The following is a 19,965-nucleotide window of genomic DNA, read 5'->3' as shown; positions in this document are numbered from 1 at the left end:
ACATTCCTTCTTTGAGCAGCAAAGCGGAACAGTTGCCCAAAACGCCTCGCCAGAGCCTCAGCATCAGGCAGACCTTGCTTGGTGCCAAAGCCGAGCCAAAGACACAAAGTCCACATTCTCCCAAGGAGGAGTCAGAGAGGAGACTGCTCAGTAAAGGTACTGAGGGTGGCATTCCCAGTGAACTTAAGGAAATGATTTAAAATTGGGATTTTCACGGGATTTTCATATTTCTCGGTACCATCTTTGTTGACCTCAGAGCCCAGTGTGAGCTCGCTCAAGACCACTGTGGGCTGGGTCTAGGCCAGTGGGCTTTCCCTTTAAGGTGCCAGTTCTCACAACAAATACAAACTGAAGGAAAGTATAGCACATACATCTGCACAGAAAATTTGATTAATGCAGAGGACCAGGTGCTGTCATTTTGAGATAAATTATGTGTCCTTTTTGCAAAACTCTCACTATGAAGTTGTCACATTGATTCTATTTTCTTAACTGTTTTAAGATAATCGTGATACAGATTGCAAAAAGGTAAAGAAATGTATTTGATAGCCACTAAATTATATGGAAGGTTATTACTTATAGTACAGGACTCTGATTTATGTAAATATCAATAAAGGATTTCTTAGGTCATGATTTAGACACTTATATTTTCATTTTTTTCTTCTATTGTTTTATTTTGAATAACAATCAAAAGATGAAACCAGCCCCCCAAAAGACAAAGGCACATGGAGAAAAGGCATCCCGAGTATTATGAGAAAGACTTTTGAAAAAAAGCCTACTGCTACCGGAACGTTCGGGGTCAGATTGGACGATTGCCCGCCAGCTCATACCAATCGGGTAGGAGACACCAGCCAGCTGGGTTATCTAGCGCTGTAATTCTGTTGTGGGACCTGTTACACAGCCATTCCGATGACAGAGAACCTGTTGATTTATTGAGTGTTTCCTCTTCATAGTTGACCTTAGTTTCCCTGAGCATTTCTGATCTGTAAGGATGTGTTGAGTAATTTTATCAGTAATGCTTTTTTCTCATTACTGACTCTGAAATAGAATAGTTATTCAGCCATTAAGAATATACCTGAAATGGTCAGTAAGAATTAATTTTTAAATCCTATGTTTCTGCTTTTAGCATCATAAAAGAAGGGTGAGAACCAGGACCTGATTAAGAAAGTATAATAAATGTAATTGTGTGTGTGTGTGTGTGTGTTTTAGGATTCATATCAGAAGTTAATTGATGTTATTCCCTCCACCCCTTCTTTTTTTTTACTTTATTCCTATTTATTCAACTGAGCTGTTCCCACATTGTCCTTAGGTGTTCTTGTTTTCTGTTTAGATTATTATCTCCTTGTGGACCCTTGACCTAGTTTCTCTTCCCACTGCCTCAAATATCTCTTGCTTGTTTTATCATTTCCCAATTCTGCAGTGTCTATATTCTTTATTTTCCCTATCAAAAAGCAGTAATTTATATATTTCCTTTTGGATGGTATACAAGGGCCTTTTAGCTACGGTATACATCTACTAACCAAATATAAACATTGGTACTGTATTAAATAAAGTATTATTTCTTGTTTTGCAGTATATTCCATTAATAGTTGACATATGTTGCAAATTAGTTGAAGAAAGAGGTCTTGAATATACAGGTATTTATAGAGTTCCTGGAAATAATGCAGCCATCTCAAGCATGCAAGAAGAACTCAACAAGGGAATGGCTGATATTGATATACAAGATGATGTAAGTTGTCTGTTTCTTTGTGGATAACTGATACGTGGTTCTTCCTTTGGTGGTATTGACTATAAAACTACTGTATTTCTATTTCTTCCTACCTAGAAATGGCGAGATTTGAATGTGATAAGCAGTTTACTAAAATCCTTCTTCAGAAAACTCCCTGAACCTCTCTTCACAAATGGTAAGTGAACACCCACAAAAGAAACCAGATGAAACAGTCAAATATTACATTGTTGGAAAACCATGGCATATGAGATTGAAGCAAGAGAAAATACGTTTGTCAAAGGAAACGAGATTTTGTTTAGTTTTTATTTATATAGAAGGCATAATTTTGTACTATTTTTTTGTCATATGGATTTTTTTCTCCTGATAAATATTAATGAAAAGCAGAGTTTCAAAAAAATTGTTTACACTCAGTAAAATATATATTATCTTGTTCATTCACATTTGTAGTCAAGTTAAAAAGATAGAATTATTGTTTTTAGTCAAAAGTCTTCAGACATAATAAGATACAATAAGTAGAAAAATATGTCTTCAGTCAAGCCAAATATTTGACTTACATAAGACACTGTACTAGATGTTTGTGGTCAGGGAGAGAGAAGACTATACAGAGTGTATAAATGCAGGAGTACCTTAGAGAATTCACATCTTAGAGAATTTCCTATGATTTGATGATAAGGGTTAGAGGATCATTAAAAACTATGGCAGTCTTAGTGACTACATCTCAAAGGCTATTTAGCTTTTATACAACTCACCTAAACAATTTAAGATAAACTTGCCTTATTGTTCTTATTGTTGTCAGATAAATATGCCGACTTTATTGAAGCTAATCGGAAAGAAGATCCTCTAGATCGTCTGAAAACGTTGAAAAGACTAGTAAGTATCATTTTTCTATTTCTGGGGGTAAACCTAAAATTCAGCATCTAAATCCATCCTAAAAACAATATGTTTCAGATTCACGATTTGCCAGAACATCATTATGAAACACTTAAGTTTCTTTCGGCTCATCTGAAGACAGTGGCAGAAAATTCAGAAAAAAATAAGGTACGTACCACCGGTGACTTTAGGTGAAAAGATAGTTTTCATTGCTTCGTGCCAAGTAATAAAAAATAGGGTCATAATTCAACAAAAGCTCTAAAATGCATCATATTGGCTGATCAGCCACTCTAAAGATCACTCTGAAAAGCAAAAGACCCAAAAATATCAGTTGTCACCATTTTTTAAGACATTTCTGTTTCATTTATCCAGCAAGAAAAATGAAAAAGCCAGAAATTTGACCTCTTTTATTTTCCAACTGTATATCAATATTTTGAATAGGCAACATTTGCATGATATAACAGTCAATGTGTCAAATCGTGTACAGTGAAAAATAACAGACATTTTTGTTTAGTTTTAAGCAGGTAAGACCTTTTTTGGTTGTTTTTAACACTATCCCATTACCTTTATTAAACACATCTATATTTGTGATTCCTTACTTTTATCTAATACTCAATCCATGTTTAGTTTTTCCTGATTGATATGTGGACCTTGTTTGAATATTGATTTAAACAAACAACTGTAAAGACATTTCTTTAAATCATCATCCAAGCAAGGTTCATGCATTGTGTTTGATACATTATTGTCTTAACTTTTCATCATTCTCATCACTCATTGGTGATTGTTGCCTCAATCCATTATATCATCAGAGATGGCAAATGATGATTCTTAGGCATTACTGCTTAAAATACTAAAACAGCCATTTTGGTTTCTGGAGAAGAAAAATCGCCAGTATACCGCAAGTTGAGGGATACTGCTGTCACTCCTCTTTCTAAGGGCAATACCTGCTAACTTAGAGAACAATGCTCTGATACTCTGGAAGACAGTTGTTCACGGTTGTAATAAGGCTGGATTATGAGAACAGTGTCAACCCTATCACTTATAAATTGAGAAGATTACAGTGTTATAATTTCCTTTAGACACTCAGTTTCCTCAAGTGATAGGGCTATGGAGGAGGGAGGGAGGGAAGAAGAGAGAGAGCACCTATATTAATTGATTGTACTACTTCCAGAAGTGCATGCAGTAGGAGCCAAAAAGTTCTCAATATAATTAAAGTTAAAATATTTTCTAATTCTTTCAGCATTTCCCAAAGTATACTATGTCATTTGTCAGTTTTGCTGGATGTTAGTAGGAGTTACTAGGAAAATAGTAGGAGTTATTGGTCTAATTAGTTTATAAAGTATTGAATTAAATGAAATTTAACTGATTTCTTTACTGCGGATTCTTTAAGAATCTTTAACATATTAACACTGTGAGTCTTGAATAAGGATATAAGGCACTTCATTCCCTAGACATATTTGACTACACATTGTGAAACATCTTTCAAAAAAATACATAATTTAATTAATGAGTAAATAATCTGGGAACTACTTATGTTATTAGTTTTATATGGAAATCAGCTAAAACTGTATATACTGAATATTACTGTATATATAAATAATAATGCACGTTATCACTAGCCTAAAAACTTAATGAAATCATGGACAAGAATCTAGTAAAATTTTACATAGACCTTCAAGATGTTGGACTTCTGTTCTTTGATCGAAGGATGAGATGACTAAAGCTTCTGGGGAAATGAGAACCATGTATTTTGTGCCCAGTTGAAGTATACCCTTCCTGCAGTCATATTTTTCCCCCACTAAGTTAGCTTTCTATGGAAATGCTGACTTCAAGCACCATTTCTCTTTATTTCTCTGCAATAAGCATTGTGTGATACATGTATTGTGGTTGTTAACATATAAGATGCATAACAGTTGCTTCAGAATCAGAAAAGATCTGTGGGTTTTCCACTCTGTACCATAATTTAAAGGTGTGTGTGTGCATGTGCATGCCCCTCACAAGATAGTATGGTAGTATGGCTCCTTAAATAATATTTTTTTTCAGTATGGCTTTTGAGTTCTGTGGTCATTTTTAACCCCCTTAGTATGTTTTCAGGGCTGGCTAAAGTTATTTAAGATTTTAATCAAATCATAAGTTGAAAATATTACAGCAGACACTATAAGATATAACAAAGAAAAACAAAAGATCCCCACTTTTGATAATTGTATGATTTAAGAAGGAATAGAAATATCATGGTAATGAATATCCTATCTAATAAAGAGGGAATATGCTAATTGACTGTCATGCCCTCACAAAACTGGTGGTCCCCACAGCCAATAAGGAGGGAATATGCTAATCGACTGCCACACCCTCAAACATGGCGGCACCCAGGCCCCTCAGCTCCACTGGGGCGGCAGGCAGGTCCAGCCACTCCTTGTGTCTGCCTCTGGAGTCCCCCAGTCCCCTCAGCCCCCCAGCCGCCCAGGGACAGCCCGTGGCACAGGCAAACCTCGGATGGTGGCTGCCCAGCTGCCCAGGGCTGCCCGAGGCTCAGGTAACCAGGGCCGGCCGAGGCTTGTGCTGCTGACAGTGGCAGCAGCAGAGGTGTGATGGGGGCGTTGCCTTCCCCTGATTGCCGGGTCGCCTCCCGCCCCTGAGGACTCCCAGACTGTGAGAGGGGGCAGGCTGGGTTGAGGAATCCCCCACTCCCCCCGCATTCCAGTGCATGAATTTTCATGCACTGGGCCTCTAGTACAAACATAAGCATGTAATATTGAGGCATTCAGATTGGCTCAATGATAGGCAAAGAACATCAGAACATGTGGTTGAAGTAAAAATTAATTCAGAAGGAGTATTCCAGACGTTTGAATTTTATATATTAGGGATTTTGCTATACTAGTGGGCAATTTAGAAAATTTTATGTATCTTTAAGCTTACGTTTCTACTTTTTAGCCTTTGTGGAAAGGGTGTTTCCATGTTCTTTTCTGAGTTTTTTCCCTTTGATATTAATATTTTTGTCAGTTAGTTAGTCTTGCTCCAAAAATACTAGTTTTGAACCAAATCAGTTGCTTTCTATTAAAGACATCTTGGAAGAAAGGAATGCCAGTTCAAGGTTTTACATTATCATGAACGCAGGAAAAAGAAGTTATGTAGACATTAGCTTATGGAAATCCTGCCTACGAAGCATTTTTTTTTAATTTAAATTTTTTATTGTTAACACTATTGCAGATGTCCCTCATTCCTGCCCCTTTTCCCATCTCCACCCAGCCCCTGCCCCCTGTATTTTTTTTTGTACACATTAATCAACCATTCATTCTTTGAATTCTTTTTCACCAAAAGAACCTGTCAGAAATAAAATGCCAAACATGCAATGGGACTTTAAACCTATTTTCTTAAGAAAAAGTGTGCTATTTTCCAATATTGTCCTTTATTTCAGATGGAACCAAGAAACCTAGCAATAGTTTTTGGCCCAACTCTGGTGAGAACGTCTGAAGATAACATGACGCACATGGTCACCCACATGCCCGACCAGTACAAGATCGTCGAGACGCTTATCCAGCACGTAAGTCGGGCTTTGACTCATCAAGAGCATTCTTTTTCTGCGAGCTGCTGGTGGAACAGAATTTGGTTAAATATATTTTTTAGGAAAATTACTTTTTTCTGTATACCATCCTCCAAACTATAGATACATTTAGGGGGTTATTTAATTTCTCTTTTCACCTTTTTTATTTTAAATTTTAGCATGACTGGTTTTTCACAGAAGAAGGTGCTGAAGAACCTCTTGTAAGTATGTCCCTCAGCGTTTGTCCCCTGTTCTTTTCATTTGGGACGCGAGATCCTGGCGCTACAGCAATGTCAACCTCCTGCCCGTGTGCTCTTGCCTGCTTTGCACCCCGGAAGCAGGTCTCTAGCTCCTCAGTTTCTAAGCTAAAGAAAATACAAGTATGATGGTCATTTTGTAGTTAATTATACCTAAAGAAGGTAAAAAATGAAGCTCATGTGCTCCCTCAATGTGTCTTTTAGTAAATGTTGCTTTTACTAAAGAAAGTATCTCTGAAGAGATGATGAGGTGATCTTTGTTTATTAACCATAGACAGCAGTGCAGGAGGAAAACACAGTGGACTCCCAGCCAGTGCCAAACATAGATCACTTACTCACCAACATTGGAAGGACAGGCGTGTCCCCTGGAGATGTATCAGGTAACTCTTGCCTGGGCAGTATCGATCTCTAGGTTAACATTCTTATAACATGAAAGCGCAAATCAATCATAAGTAACAATTCACTATGATTTTTTTTCCCTTTTCTCCTTCTTTTTCCTTTCTAATAAAAAACTTAATCTCCCTTTTCTGATTGATCTTAATTATCTTCCAGTGATTCTAATTGGCAGTGCATGGAGTTGTAATGCTTGTCAGAATGGAAATATGAGGGAAATGAGCATGCGAACCACTGTTTTGTTCTTTTTTTTTTTTAATTCACAGTTTCCATGTAATAGTCATCACAAGGTAAAACAGATATATGCTACTGAGTATGTGGTTGCTGTGACGGCAGAAAGTATTATCTAGACTGCATAAGTAGCTCTTATCTTGAGCCAGATGTTCTGTTTAAAAGCAGCAAGTAAAATACGTTGAACTGCTAATAGGCACCATTTTCAGAAGTACAGCATAGTATTTGTCACTGTAGATGTCACAGTAAAAGTCAGTCTATGACATTTTCTGTTTTCTCTTGCCACTCGAATGTTTGGTTAAGTATTAGTTCTTGTAGGCTCTTTTGATGAATATTTTCTCCTGCCAAACTGTTGCACTAACCGAGCATGTTATTTTACACAATGTTCTCCCTTTGTCTCTAGTTCTTGTTCTAGTCCTAAAGGGTTTTTTCAGCACTTACTGACACAGGCAAATCTATACTGATGTTGAACAGGCGAAGTGGGAGGAGTCTATCACACGGTAATGTCGCTAGTGGATTCTGTGGTGTCCCTGATGGACAGCTGGAACTGTAGGAAGAAGGAGGATTGCTGTCCACACTGTAGCTGCCTTGTCTGCAGAAACCCCCGATTCTTGTAAATGCAAACATCGTTGATCTGTGGTGTAAATTTTCTCTTAAGATTCTTGTAAACAGATCAATACTACTTTCTTAAAAGTTTTTCTGCTGTTTCTTGTTATTTCTGAAGCAGACCATGAGGAGAAATAGCATGGTATGGTCTACCAGTTCTTAAAGTCATAAAGCATTTAGCCATGTGTTAAAAGGGGCGTGGCACGGGGCTCAGCTCATTAATTTTGGAAATCAGTTTCCCTAAAGTCAAAACATGAAATTTCAAAATTGGTGTGATCCAGAATAGTGCTAGCCCCTTCCTACCCTCTTTGTAATTGTATAATCTGAGTTTTTGCCAGACAGTAAAATTATGGTCTTCATTCTTCCATCTCCATATTAGCATTTGTTAATAGATAATTGCAAAACTGGTAGCAATTTAAACAAACTAGTCAAAAGGATCCCTGACTGCACAGATATGAAACTGGGGTCTAAAGCACAAAGATCAGCATGATTTAATATAAAACCAAAGTAACCTGGAAGCAGGGTTATCCTGATGCCTCTTTTGCATCCATATGCATAGAGGATGCACTTATACAATTTCAGTCTGACAAAAATCAACATAAATACACCGAGTATGATTGTCTCAATTTGTAGCTAGGGCAGCTAAGAATCTTAAACGTTCTACATTGTGTATCAGTTTCAGATACAGGATGTGGTACATAGCAATTCTTAAAAGGTCTTCAAGCTTCTTTATTGCTAGATTTACTACTTAGAAGATTGAATAAACACTAGTACTGCTGTTCTCGTTTAGCACAGGGCTCCTTTGCCATTCCTATCATTGAGCTGATTCTGCCTACAATTCACAGCATCCTTTCATGGCGGTGGCTTTCTGTGGTGCAGCTTGCATCTTTGTGAGCTCTGACTATCCACTGTGTTCAATGGTTCTGTTTGAGTTTTGCTTTCCCATTTTGCTCTGTGCCTGTCTTCTCCATAGTTTGCACTGTTTGTTGAAAGGGGTGAAGATGGACTAATACTGACCATGTTTCATTTAACTTCCGACAGATTCAGCTACTAGTGACTCAACAAAATCTAAGGTAAATTGTTTCGTACAATTGTGAAATATTTTAGGGGGGGATTGTTTTTTGGCTGATTGTTATGATTAGTATACAGATGCATGCCTGTCTGTATCAGGTGACACAGACCAATAAGGTCTCATAAAGGGAAAAATTAATTTCTTGGAATAGAATATGATAGAAGAATACTGGATTATTAGGTGGAATATCGGGTTTCTGTCAGCATATTTTAGCATAATACAAAGAAGTAGGCTTTATTTCCTTACTCTTTTGTGTTTTTTTTTTAATCCTTATCACCTGAAGGTATTTTTGCATTGATTCTTAGAGAGAGTGGAAGAGAGGGAAAGACAGAGAGAAATATCAATGTGAGAGAAACACATCAATTGGTTGCCTCCTGCACATGCCCTGACCAGGGCCAGGGAGGAGCCTGCAACCAAGGTACATGCCCTTGACTGGAATCGAACCCAGGACCCTTTGGTCTGCAGGCCAACGCTCTCCTCACTGAGCCAAACCAACCAGGGCTATTTTCTTACTCTTTAATGTGAAAAGTTTCTGACATAGAAAAGTAGAGAGAATAGTACAATGAGTCCCCAACCCCCCATTATCCAAATTCAACAATTGACTCATGACCAACTTTATTTCTTCTGCACATTATGCATTTGCCTCCTCCTGGGACTATTTTAAGGCAAATCTTGAACATCATATCCTTATATGTGTAAATATTTCAGTAGTAATATAGACTTTTTTATTATATTTTTTATTTCAGCAAAATCACTAATTTTGTTTTTTATGACCAATATTTTTAACATAATTTGTGTTCTATTGACAACACCACCAAATTACACAATTTTTTAGTAGTTTTTAGGAAGTATTTATAGTTTTTAGAAAGTATTTTGTTAATTTAACTTCTCCAAACCTTGTTTTGCTGAGACAGTAGCAACCAGAATTATCAATAAATTTTTAAAAACATTTTTCTATTTGGACATGAGATATGAATTTTACTTACGTTTAAATATCATAATGGGACTGTATACTGTTAATTATAATTATTGCAAAAAATGTTCCAAAAGTATTTTAACCATATCAGATTATTCACTGTCACTTATATTGTTATTTTCACCATTTTTCTTATTTTGGATAATTTTAAACCTACAGAAAAATTACTAGAATAATGGTTAGCATCCAAACCTTTTATACTAGTCTCATTGGTTGGTAAATACTTGATATCTATTTTTCCCCCTGAATTATTTGAGAGTTACTTAATAGACTAGCTAACACCATACCCCTAAATATTTCCCAGTTGTCCAAATAATGTTCTTTGTTTATTTTTTTATTTCTTTATACAGAATGCAGTCAAGGATAACTCCTTGCATTTAGTTGTCATGTCTCTTTAGACTTCTTTAGAACAGTTTCCCATCTTTTTTTTTTTTTTTCTGGAATATAAGATTTTAGATTTCAAACCTCTTTGAAATTCCCACTTTCCCGCTTATTAAATGCATATTGCTTAGCCTGTTATGATAGCCGTCTCTTTATCCTAATCATGGTGCTGTTTATACCATGCCTGCAAAATAATGGATAATCCAAATGGTCTAACTCTTTTTAAGTTTGTTTTAAAATATATTTTATTGATTTTTTTACAGAGAGGAAGGGAGAGGGATAGAGAGTTAGAAACATCGATGAGAGAGAAACATCGACCAGCTGCCTCCCGCACACCCACCACTGGGGTTGTGCCCGCAACCAAGGTACATGCCCTTGACCGGAATCGAACCTGGGACCTTTCAGTTCGCAGGCTGGCGCTCTATCCACTGAGCCAAACTGGTTAGGGCTATAACAGTTTTTAAATTGTAAAATATTCATTTCCTCCAACACATATGTGATCACAGAACATAGAATTTAAGAGGGAACCCTAGTAAGTCTTCAAGAAAACATACCTAATTTCAATGAAATTGTGATGTTTAAAAGTGAGTCACCTGCTCAGTGTCAGATAAGCTCCTGAAAGGAGAGTCGGGTCTTCTTCACAACCACTGTCGATCCCTGTGATCTTTAGCGGAGTATGTTAAAATGTGAATGACCATTAGAAAAGTAGAGGATAATTATGAAACTCTTATAACTTATCAAAAACAAAGTTCTCTCCATCTATGATTTCATTTTGGTGAATTCTTTATAATATGACAGCCTCAGTTTTTATTTTTCAAAGACTCCAGTATAATAGTTTTTGCTTGTCTAAGATTTTTATGACAGTAGAGAAATACACTTTCTGTTAGTCAGCATGCTTCCTGCCTGCCTGCCTGCTTGTGTCAAATGGTGTGTGGCGCCTCAGAGGGAAGGCAGGGGTGGGTGGGTGTGAAGAGATCACCAAAGAACTTGTGTGCATATATACATAGGGTGGTGAAGGCCTGGGGCAGGGGGTTGGGATGGGCTACAAGGGGTCAATGGAGGAAGAAAGGGGACATATGTACTACTTTCAACAATAAAGATTTTAAAAAATAAAGTTTCAGAAAAGAACAAATAATGATGTGTGGTAAACCCATAATGTTTATTGACCCACCACCGTTGATTTAGCCTATAGGCATTATGAGCAAATTAATTAATTGTTCTCAGGAACCAGTTATGCACAGCTAACAAAGCAGTAGTTGGCACCACAGCTTTACCAATAACAGTGCACTGGAGTGTTTCTCTGGTAAGGTTTCATTGACCGTATGTTATTTGAATTTTCTGATTTTGTTGTTATCTTGAGATAAATGAAGACATCACCAACCTGATTTACCTAGGACAAGTTCCTGAAGTCCAGCCTGGCTGAACTGATGGAAGACCAAAGAGTTCCCTTATCTTAATGAGCTGATGGGATACAGTATCTGTATACTATGCTATCATTAGAAAATTGAAGTCAGTCATAAGGTTTTAGTAACCTGCTTCAGAATACTGTATTCAACTATGTCGCAGCTTTAACTCTTACACCTGAAAGAACCTGGAGAATGTGTGAGCACCGCAGAAGCAGGGGCAGTCCGTAGGCACAGGGAAATTAACAAGAACAGGAGAGCTGGATGGTACTGAGCACAAAGTACTCCTTTCAGAGAGAGGTGTTTCTGAGCTGTGACTTGGCAGTTAAATAACACCTGTATGACTTGGCAATAAATACCACCAGGCAAGAAATGGGACTAGGTAAATAAAAAGTAAAATGTATGTTAAAAATTTATCTTAAAAGGAAGTACAAAAAGTGAATTACATTTTTTTAAAAGAGGGCAGTACTTTATTCCCCTTAGTATGCAGTAAACACAATGTTTAGTAACCATGTACATTCCATAAGCATGTGACAAATAAATGGAATATCAGACAATGATCACTTCCATTCTACAGTCTCCAAAAATTTGAAAAAAAGACTCCTCTAAACAAAGTATGGGCTATTGCATTTTGCCACTTCATCAACCAAAATCCCTTTTAATGGAAGTGATATGAAATCAAGCGAGTGAAGCAACTTAAGATCCTTAACATATTTTCAGAAAAGCATGTCTTGTTTTTAAAGACAGTGTTCTGAGTGCAACAAATTATAATTTCACAACAGGAAGCTCTAATTGTATCAGTATTTAGTCAGGGGCTTTTTTGCTGTTAGTTAGGAATTCTGATGCCAGTGCAGATAAGTTTCAAGATAGATGATGTTTTGTTAAAACTAAGTAAGAGGAGTAGAGTGCTAACAGTTCTTAACTGGGTTTTTAAGCCTTTGAATATATTAAGAAAAATAGAGGTATGAATTACATTTTGTTAGTGCTTCTAGAGCTCTAGGTAGGGTCATTCAGTAAGAGATACTTGGGGGAAAGCCCTTTCAGAAAATGAACTCGATCATGTTCTCATGCTCAAAGTCTCATTTCTGATCGCTCCCCAGGGTTCTTGGGGATCCGGAAAAGATCAGTATAGCAGGGAACTGCTTGTGTCCTCCATCTTCGCTGCTGCTAGTCGCAAGAGGAAGAAGCCGAAAGAAAAAGCACAGCCTAGCAGCTCAGAAGACGAATTGGACAACGTGTTTTTTAAGAAAGAAAATGCAGAGCAGTGTCAGAACGATACTAAAGCAGAATCCAAAAAGGAGAACGAGGCATCGGGCAGAAAACAGAGGATCGCCACCTCCAAAGAAAATAATGCAAAGAAAGACAGCAGCGCCACGAAAGATGAAAAGACATCACTGCAGAAAGAGTGTGTGCCATCCGAAGAACCCTCGCCCCCACACATGTCCAAGCACAGCAAGTCACCCAGCCTGAGCTGCCGCCTGGCCGTCCTGAAGGAGGGCGCCCGGCCCCCGGGGGCGCAGAAGCCCTCCCAGTGTGAAGAGACGGGGTCGGACTCCGGCACCTTGCTGAGCACTTCTTCCCAGGCGTCTCTGGCGAGGTTTTCCACGAAGAAATCCACCAGCCCAGAAGCCAAATACGGTGAGTTTTTGGCCAGTGTCGGCACCATCACCTCCGATTACTCGACCACATCATCTGCCACGTACTTGACCAGCCTGGACTCCAGCCGGCTCAGCCCCGAGGTGCAGTCCGTGGCAGAGAGTAAGGGGGACGAGGCCGACGACGAGAGGAGCGAGCTGATCAGCGAAGGGCGGCCCGTGGAGACCGACAGCGAGAACGATTTCCCCGTCTTCCCGGCCGCGTGGGCTTCCGAGCGGCTGTTCCGAGGGAAACTGCAGGAAGCCCCCAGGGCGAGCCGGCGGAATTCGGAGGGCAGCGAGGCGAGCTGCACCGAGGGCAGCCTCACCCCCAGCCTGGACAGCCGCCGGCAGCTCTTCAGCTCCCACAAGCTGATCGAGTGCGACACGCTGTCCAGGAAGAAGTCCGCCAGGTTCAAGTCGGACAGCGGGAGCCTGGGCGACGCCAGGAATGAGAGAGAACCGCCTGCCATAACGAAGGTATTCGATGTGATGAAGAAAGGGAAATCAACGGGGAGTTTACTCGCGCCGGCCAGGAGCGAATCGGAAAAGCAGGAGCCCACCTGGAAGACGAAAATAGCAGATCGGTTAAAACTGAGACCCCGCGCCCCTGCCGATGACATGTTTGGAGTAGGGAGTCAGAAACTGAACGCCGAGACCGCCAAGAGGAAGAACATCCGACGCCGACACACGCTCGGAGGCCACCGGGATGCTTCCGAAATCAGTATTTTGAATTTTTGGAAAGTGCCGGAGCAGAGCGGAGGAGAGTCGGAACTTTCGGCCATGACGCGGTTGAAGCCCAAATGCTCGGCCCAGGACTTGTCCATCTCAGACTGGCTCGCGAGGGAGCGCCTGCGCACCAGTGCCTCGGACCTCAGCCGGGGAGAAGCGGGGGACCCCCAGCCGGAGCGCTCGGGCGCTTTAGAAATTCCCACGGTGGACACGCCTGTGTCTTTCCAGGCCGATGCCGGCGGTTCTCTCAGTACCTCGGCTTCAACTCCCAGGCCCCTCCTTTCCATACCACCCCAGTCACCTGACCAAATAAATGGAGGAAGCTTCCAGAACATGAGCCAGAATGCTAGTTCTGCAGCGAATGCCCCACCTCATAAACTGTCTGAGTCCCCAGGCAGTAAAGCACAGCTTCATCCCTGTCTTTAACCTGGGGTATGTTCGCTACAGCAAATAAGAAGCTACTGTTACAGTTCCAGTAACTTTGTAAATATTTTCTTGTACCAGAATTGTTATTATGCAGCCCTCATTTGGGCTGGTTTTATCATTTTGCACTGTGAAATAGCTTTACAGTGCATCACTACAGCCAGAAGAACACACACATATATATATTTAAAGATATATTGGATAGTTGTATACAAATGAGTAAGGTATTTGTCGCAACTTACTGCATAGTGTATACCCAAGATGACTGGAGAAAAGAGCCGGCATCCGTGTGCAGCAGATTTGTTCTTTTGGTTTCATCACTAACGGAAGTGCCTCATCATAAAAATCCATTTGGTCTTTAGGGTGCCATATTGTTAAAATTAGATGACTTACATGCAACTAATGAGTGCATTTTAAGGGTAACAAATTTCATTACATTTACCAGTTTTAACACAGGTGGATACAGAACTTCCATTCGTTAGTCATTCCAGGTGGATCTCAGTTTTATATTCAAACTTTTAATACAGTTTTTGAGTTTTGTGTGACTTGAATTTTTAATCTTTCTGTAAAATACGTAACTTAAATGATCATATTATATGTGTATCTTTTCTTCAGATACCAGATTTGATATAAATGTTGTAACATAGGTGTGTAGATAGTGGCCTGGATGGAACTGGCTTCTTTATTGAGAAGAATATAATTCTGCATGAGGACTTAATGATCCCAACTGTGTCATGCCTGTGTGCATACCCAATTAAACACTGGAAATAAACTTGTTTTGGTGAACTTGGCATGGCTTGAAACTCATTCTAATATATTTTTAAATGTGATCCATTTATAACTATCTTAGTTGGTCCTGACTTTAAAAAATTACCCACTCTATCTATCTATTCTCTCTCTTTTTTTTTTTTTTGGTGGCTGGCAGAGATCTCTTATAAATGTTTACATTGGCCTAACCTCGCTTTTGCACACGGGTAGCTCTCCTAGCTAAGCAATATAGTAGTCTCCACTCATCTGTGGAAGAGATGTTCCAAGACCCCACCATATAGTCCCAAACCCCAATCAGCTTCTTCAGCTCCGCGGGAAATGTGGCAGCAGCTTCCTCAGCAGCAGGCAGCCTCTCCAGTAATGGTTATGTCCCTCAGTTCGGAGCTGCTCCGGAACCTGTGCAGCCGTCCTGACTTGCAGTGAGTGGCTTGCTGTCATTTGTTTCAGGGAATTCCTGCTGAAATCTTTCTACAGGCTCAGAGCCTTTTGGCCAACACATTGCCATCAATCAAACATATTTTTGATTCATGTCTTTCCCCCGCAAGTAGAATGCCTTTTCCATTTCAACTTATCAAGCCACAGTGTGGCAGTAACATTTGCAGTTTGAGGTGTAACAGCAAAACACGCATGAATTTCTTTTTCCTTCTTTACAATTTAATAGATTTGTTCTTAACCACAGATCTTAGCAACCTCAACAAACGATTTTTTTTTCTTTCCTCATTGAGAATGTTCACTTAAAGAAAATACTTTCGGCTTCTCTTTGGCATATCCAAATTGCCAGTATCCTTACTCTAGCGCTTTGGGGGCACAAACACTGATACAGTGACAGGTGGTTGGATGATCGAACCTATGGCTGCCAAGGGACTAAGGGGCAGGGAGCATCTACGGGGTGGAGACCCTGGGCCAAGGGATGGTTCAGGTAATGGGAGGGATGGATTGGAACGATGAGAGATTTCTTTTTTTTTTTTTTTAATATATTTTATTGATTTTTTACAGAGAAGAAGGGAGAGGGACAGAGAGTCAGAAACATCGATGAGAGAGATCTACCAGCTGCCTCCTGCACGCCCCCCAGTGGGGACGTGCCCGCAACCAAGGCACATGCCCCCGACCGGAATTGAACCCGGGACCCTTGAGTCCGCAGGCCGGCGCTCTAGCCACTGAGCCAAACCGGTTCGGCGATGAGAGATTTCATCACAATACTCAAGCTGAGCAATTTAAAACCTATGAATTGTTTGTTTCCGGATTTATCTATTTAATATTTTCAGGCCTTAGTTATTTGACTACAAACTACCGAACCCGCAGGTAATGGGGGGTTCAAGTTAGGGAGATAACAGTGAAAAGAACATGAATTTCGGAGTCTAACCAACTCTACTTTCTAGATATGTAAACTAAGACAAGTTATTTCACTTCTCTGAATTGGTTCCCTCGTATAAACAATGAAAACAATCTGTTTTTCAGGATTATTAGATTTAAATGAGAGACTATTCCAGACAGTGCCTGCCACATGCTACTTACAAAATATATCAAAGCTATTATTTGAAATAATGGGTACTTAAAAATCTTAGAATGTTAAGACTGAGAAGGCCTTAAAAATCATTAAATCCAGCCCAGGCTGGTATGGCTCATTTAAGCATCATCCTATGCACCAAAAGGTCGCCAGTTCAATTTCCACTCAGGGCATATACCCAGCTTGTGGGTTGATCCCCGGTCCAATCACTGTGTTTCTCTCTCTCTCTCTCTCTCTCTCTCTCTCTCTCTCTCTCTCTCTCTCTCTCTCTCTCCTCTCTCTCCCCCTTTCTCTCTCTCTCCATCCCCTCCTCCCTCCCTCCCTCCCTCCTTCTCCCTCTTTCTCTAACATCAATAAAAATATAAAATCATTAAATCCAGTGGTACTCAACCCTGTCAGACCCAATATTCTCTTTTTATAAAAAATTGTATATATTTTTTACTACTTTGAAATGAAATTCATAGATAATGTAACATCTGTATAGCATCTACATATGTAACTTGTTATTTATTCAATATGTGAAACTAGAGGCTCTATGCATGAATTCGTGCATGGGTGGGGTCCCTCAGGGTGGCCTGTGGAGATTGGGCCCCAGCTTGCGCCCCCAGGCTCATAGCCCCTCAGCCCCGCCTGGTACCCCGCCTTGGCATGGCACCACCCCCTTGCCTGCTCCACCATCTCACCTGTGGGGTGATGGGTCGGGGCCAGGCCCCCTGCCCAGCTTCCTCAGCACCTGGGAGCCAGGTGGAAGCCCCACCACACGCTGCCACTGCTGGTCGCCGTCTGTGGGGCAGTCAACAGGGCGATCAGGCCTCGGCTCACACCCGCCTTGATCTGGCGCTGCTCGCTCATCTGCTCCACCATCCCACTGTGGTCCTGCTCTCATTGGGACCATTGGGGCCAGTAGCGCCTCCACTGCCACCCATTGCCAGCGCCGCATTGCCGATGCCTGCCATGTTTGGCGCTGCCTCCTAGTGGTCAGTGCATGTCATAGCAAGCAGTTGAACTACTGCCCGAGGGAACAATTTGTATATTAGGCTTTTACTAGTACTATATAGGATAGAATATGATTTTCTTATATTAGAAAATAAAAGGAAAGTTATAAAAAATATTTCAATATGTGAGATAGATGTTTGCACCAATATGTATAGCACTAACGATGCAATAACTTCATGTACCATAAATAGTTTTGCTGTTGATGATGTGATTTTTCTTAAATGATGTACCATTTTTGGTAAAATTCTTAACGAAGTACACTTTTTTCTTAGTTTACATGGTAGGTGTGTTCCTGACAAAGTCAGTGTATTATTAAAATCATCAAAAATATATATAAAATTGAAGTTAGGTTTAAGGCTCATATATTTTATTTATTTCTGCTCATTTTTTAAATTTCCTTTGATCATTTCTATTTGCTTAGATCAGTGGTCAGCAAACTGCAGCTCGCGAGCCACATGCGGCTCTTTGGCCCCTTGAGTGTGGCTCTTCCACAAAATACCACGTGCGGGTGCGCACGTGCAGTGCGATTGAAACTTCATGGCCCATGCGCAGAAGTCGATATTTGTGGAAGAGCCACACTCAAGGGGCCAAAGAGCCGCATGTGGCTCGCGAGCTGCAGTTTGCTGAGCCGCAGTTTGCCGACCACTGGCTTAGATCATTGATTTTCAGCCTTTCTTGTTTCCTAATTTCCACTGTGATACTTCCTTTAACCTGTGAATTATTAGATGTGAATTGTTTAGTTTCCAAACATTTGGAGACTTTCTGTTTCTAGTTATCTTAAGAAAAAAAAAACACAACTTGACTTCTAGCATAATTCCACATGATCATTAAACATACTCTAATAGTTTTCAGTTGTTTGAAATTGAGACATCTATAATAATAAAAGCATGATATGCTAATTAGACCGGATGTCCTCCTGGGCGACCTTCCGGATGAAGCTGGAGCTTCAAGGGAAGCCTGGGTCCCGGGTGCCAGAGGGAAGCCGGTGCCAGCAGCCGGGGAAAGGAAGGCATATGGTCAGTTTTGATAAATGTCTCATGTCCACTTGAAGAGAATATGTATTCTGTCATTGTTGGGTACTCTGTTAAATTGATTAGTTCACGTTTCCTGCTCATGTTTTTCTCATCTTCTATCTCTTTACTGATTTCTTAACTGGCTCTTCTCAGTTCCTCAGAGATGATATGGTTGTGTTATGGTTGTAGGTTTATATATCTCTTCTGTTAATTTTTTCCTTACATATTTTGAAGTTAGTTTGTTAGGAGGACATAAATTTAGAGCCATTTTATCTTCATGGTGGCTTGACCCTTTTATCATTATGGAGTGCCCTTTGTTATCTCTAGCAAAGCTGCTTGTCTTAAAGTTTATCCTATATAATAAAAGCCCAATGACCAAACGGTGGAACGACCAGAATGACCAGTACAACCAGAACGACTGCGGCCTTCGCCCCTGCTGGCTCTGCCCCCCAACGGGGACCCCTACCCCAATTGGGGGGCCCCCATCAGGACTGGCTGTCCGGCCCCCACCCGAACACCAGGCCTCTATAGAAATATAAAACCCTACGCCACCACCATTCCAACCCAACCCGCCAAAGGCTCCTGAAACCACGAAACTAGATCACTGAGTCAGGCTAGCAGTTCAGTGTAAAGCCTCATTCGCACGTGAGGAATTCGCACCTCTCTCCTTCCCCTTGGACTCCACGGCTCAGAGGAGGCATGCACGGTGTGGACGCGCAAATGAAAGCTCAGAAACGTCACTCTTTTGGGGTCCTGTGGCACATCCAGGCAGAGACAAGCTGATCACCAACAGCCAAGCACCAGACTCTGCCCCTTCCTCATCCCAGGCCTCAGCTCTAGGCAGGCACTCCCCCCGTGGCAGGATACAAGGAGAGCCCCGTCTGGAATCTTCGCAGAGACGGGAATGCTCAGGAGGCCAAGATAATAGAAACCTAAGGATCCAAATGCTGGGGCCCGAGCCGCCAGGGCCCGCTCAGCACAAGGCCCAGGGGAGCTCGGACCAAGTTCTGGGCCAATTCCTAACCCGTCGCGACCTGCCATCCTGGCCGCAGCGCGTGCTGGAGTGTGTAATCATGGGGGGCACTCTGGAGGCGGAGGGCCCACCCCAACCCCTGGGCCCCAGGGGCTCTCCGCCTGCGCGCCCTTCCCCCGGGTGCTCAGCCCCAGCTGTGCCAGCAAAGCCCCTTGGCTGGGGCGGGATCGCAGGGGGCAGGCGGGGGAGGGGTGGCCAGCCCGTGGCCTCCTCTGCGGCTGTTGGCACACGTGTGCTTAGCGCTAACTATCCAGGGCTTTCAGTTCACCGACTCTGGGCCTGGGAGCTGTGCGCGGGGTGAATGTGCCCACGGAGCGCCTGCTCCGCCTAATCATTAGGCCCTAATGAGCCTTCTCGCCAGGCCAGGAAGCTCTATCCGCGTCCACAGCACCCTGTGTCGCGT

The 19,965-nt window shown here is 41.2% G+C and overlaps 1 protein-coding gene across 11 annotated transcripts in view; it reads left to right on the top strand.

Annotated features, from left to right (window-relative positions):
- The window catches only part of ARHGAP21 (Rho GTPase activating protein 21), a 148,473-nt gene extending 133,442 nt beyond the window's left edge, over positions 1–15,031 (top strand). For 9 of the 11 annotated variants that reach the window (XM_059660835.1, XM_059660830.1, XM_059660832.1 and 6 more), the window contains 11 exons: positions 17–156; positions 692–834; positions 1,571–1,726; positions 1,823–1,901; positions 2,523–2,596; positions 2,675–2,764; positions 6,012–6,137; positions 6,317–6,358; positions 6,669–6,774; positions 8,666–8,697; positions 12,557–15,031. In XM_059660835.1, coding sequence (XP_059516818.1) covers positions 17–156; positions 692–834; positions 1,571–1,726; positions 1,823–1,901; positions 2,523–2,596; positions 2,675–2,764; positions 6,012–6,137; positions 6,317–6,358; positions 6,669–6,774; positions 8,666–8,697; positions 12,557–14,248 — 2,680 coding nt within the window. In that variant the 3' untranslated portion in view covers positions 14,249–15,031. The remainder of the gene's footprint in view (positions 1–16; positions 157–691; positions 835–1,570; positions 1,727–1,822; positions 1,902–2,522; positions 2,597–2,674; positions 2,765–6,011; positions 6,138–6,316; positions 6,359–6,668; positions 6,775–8,665; positions 8,698–12,556) is intronic. The other 2 variants (XM_059660834.1, XM_059660829.1) reach the window with 1 other exon arrangement.
- Positions 15,032–19,965: the final 4,934 nt, after the last annotated feature.

This window comes from Myotis daubentonii, chromosome 1 (genome assembly GCF_963259705.1).
Source record: "Myotis daubentonii chromosome 1, mMyoDau2.1, whole genome shotgun sequence".
Taxonomy (NCBI): domain Eukaryota; kingdom Metazoa; phylum Chordata; class Mammalia; order Chiroptera; family Vespertilionidae; genus Myotis; species Myotis daubentonii.
The sequence above is the reverse complement of the archived record's forward strand: the minus strand, read 5'-3'. Positions and strand labels throughout refer to the sequence as shown.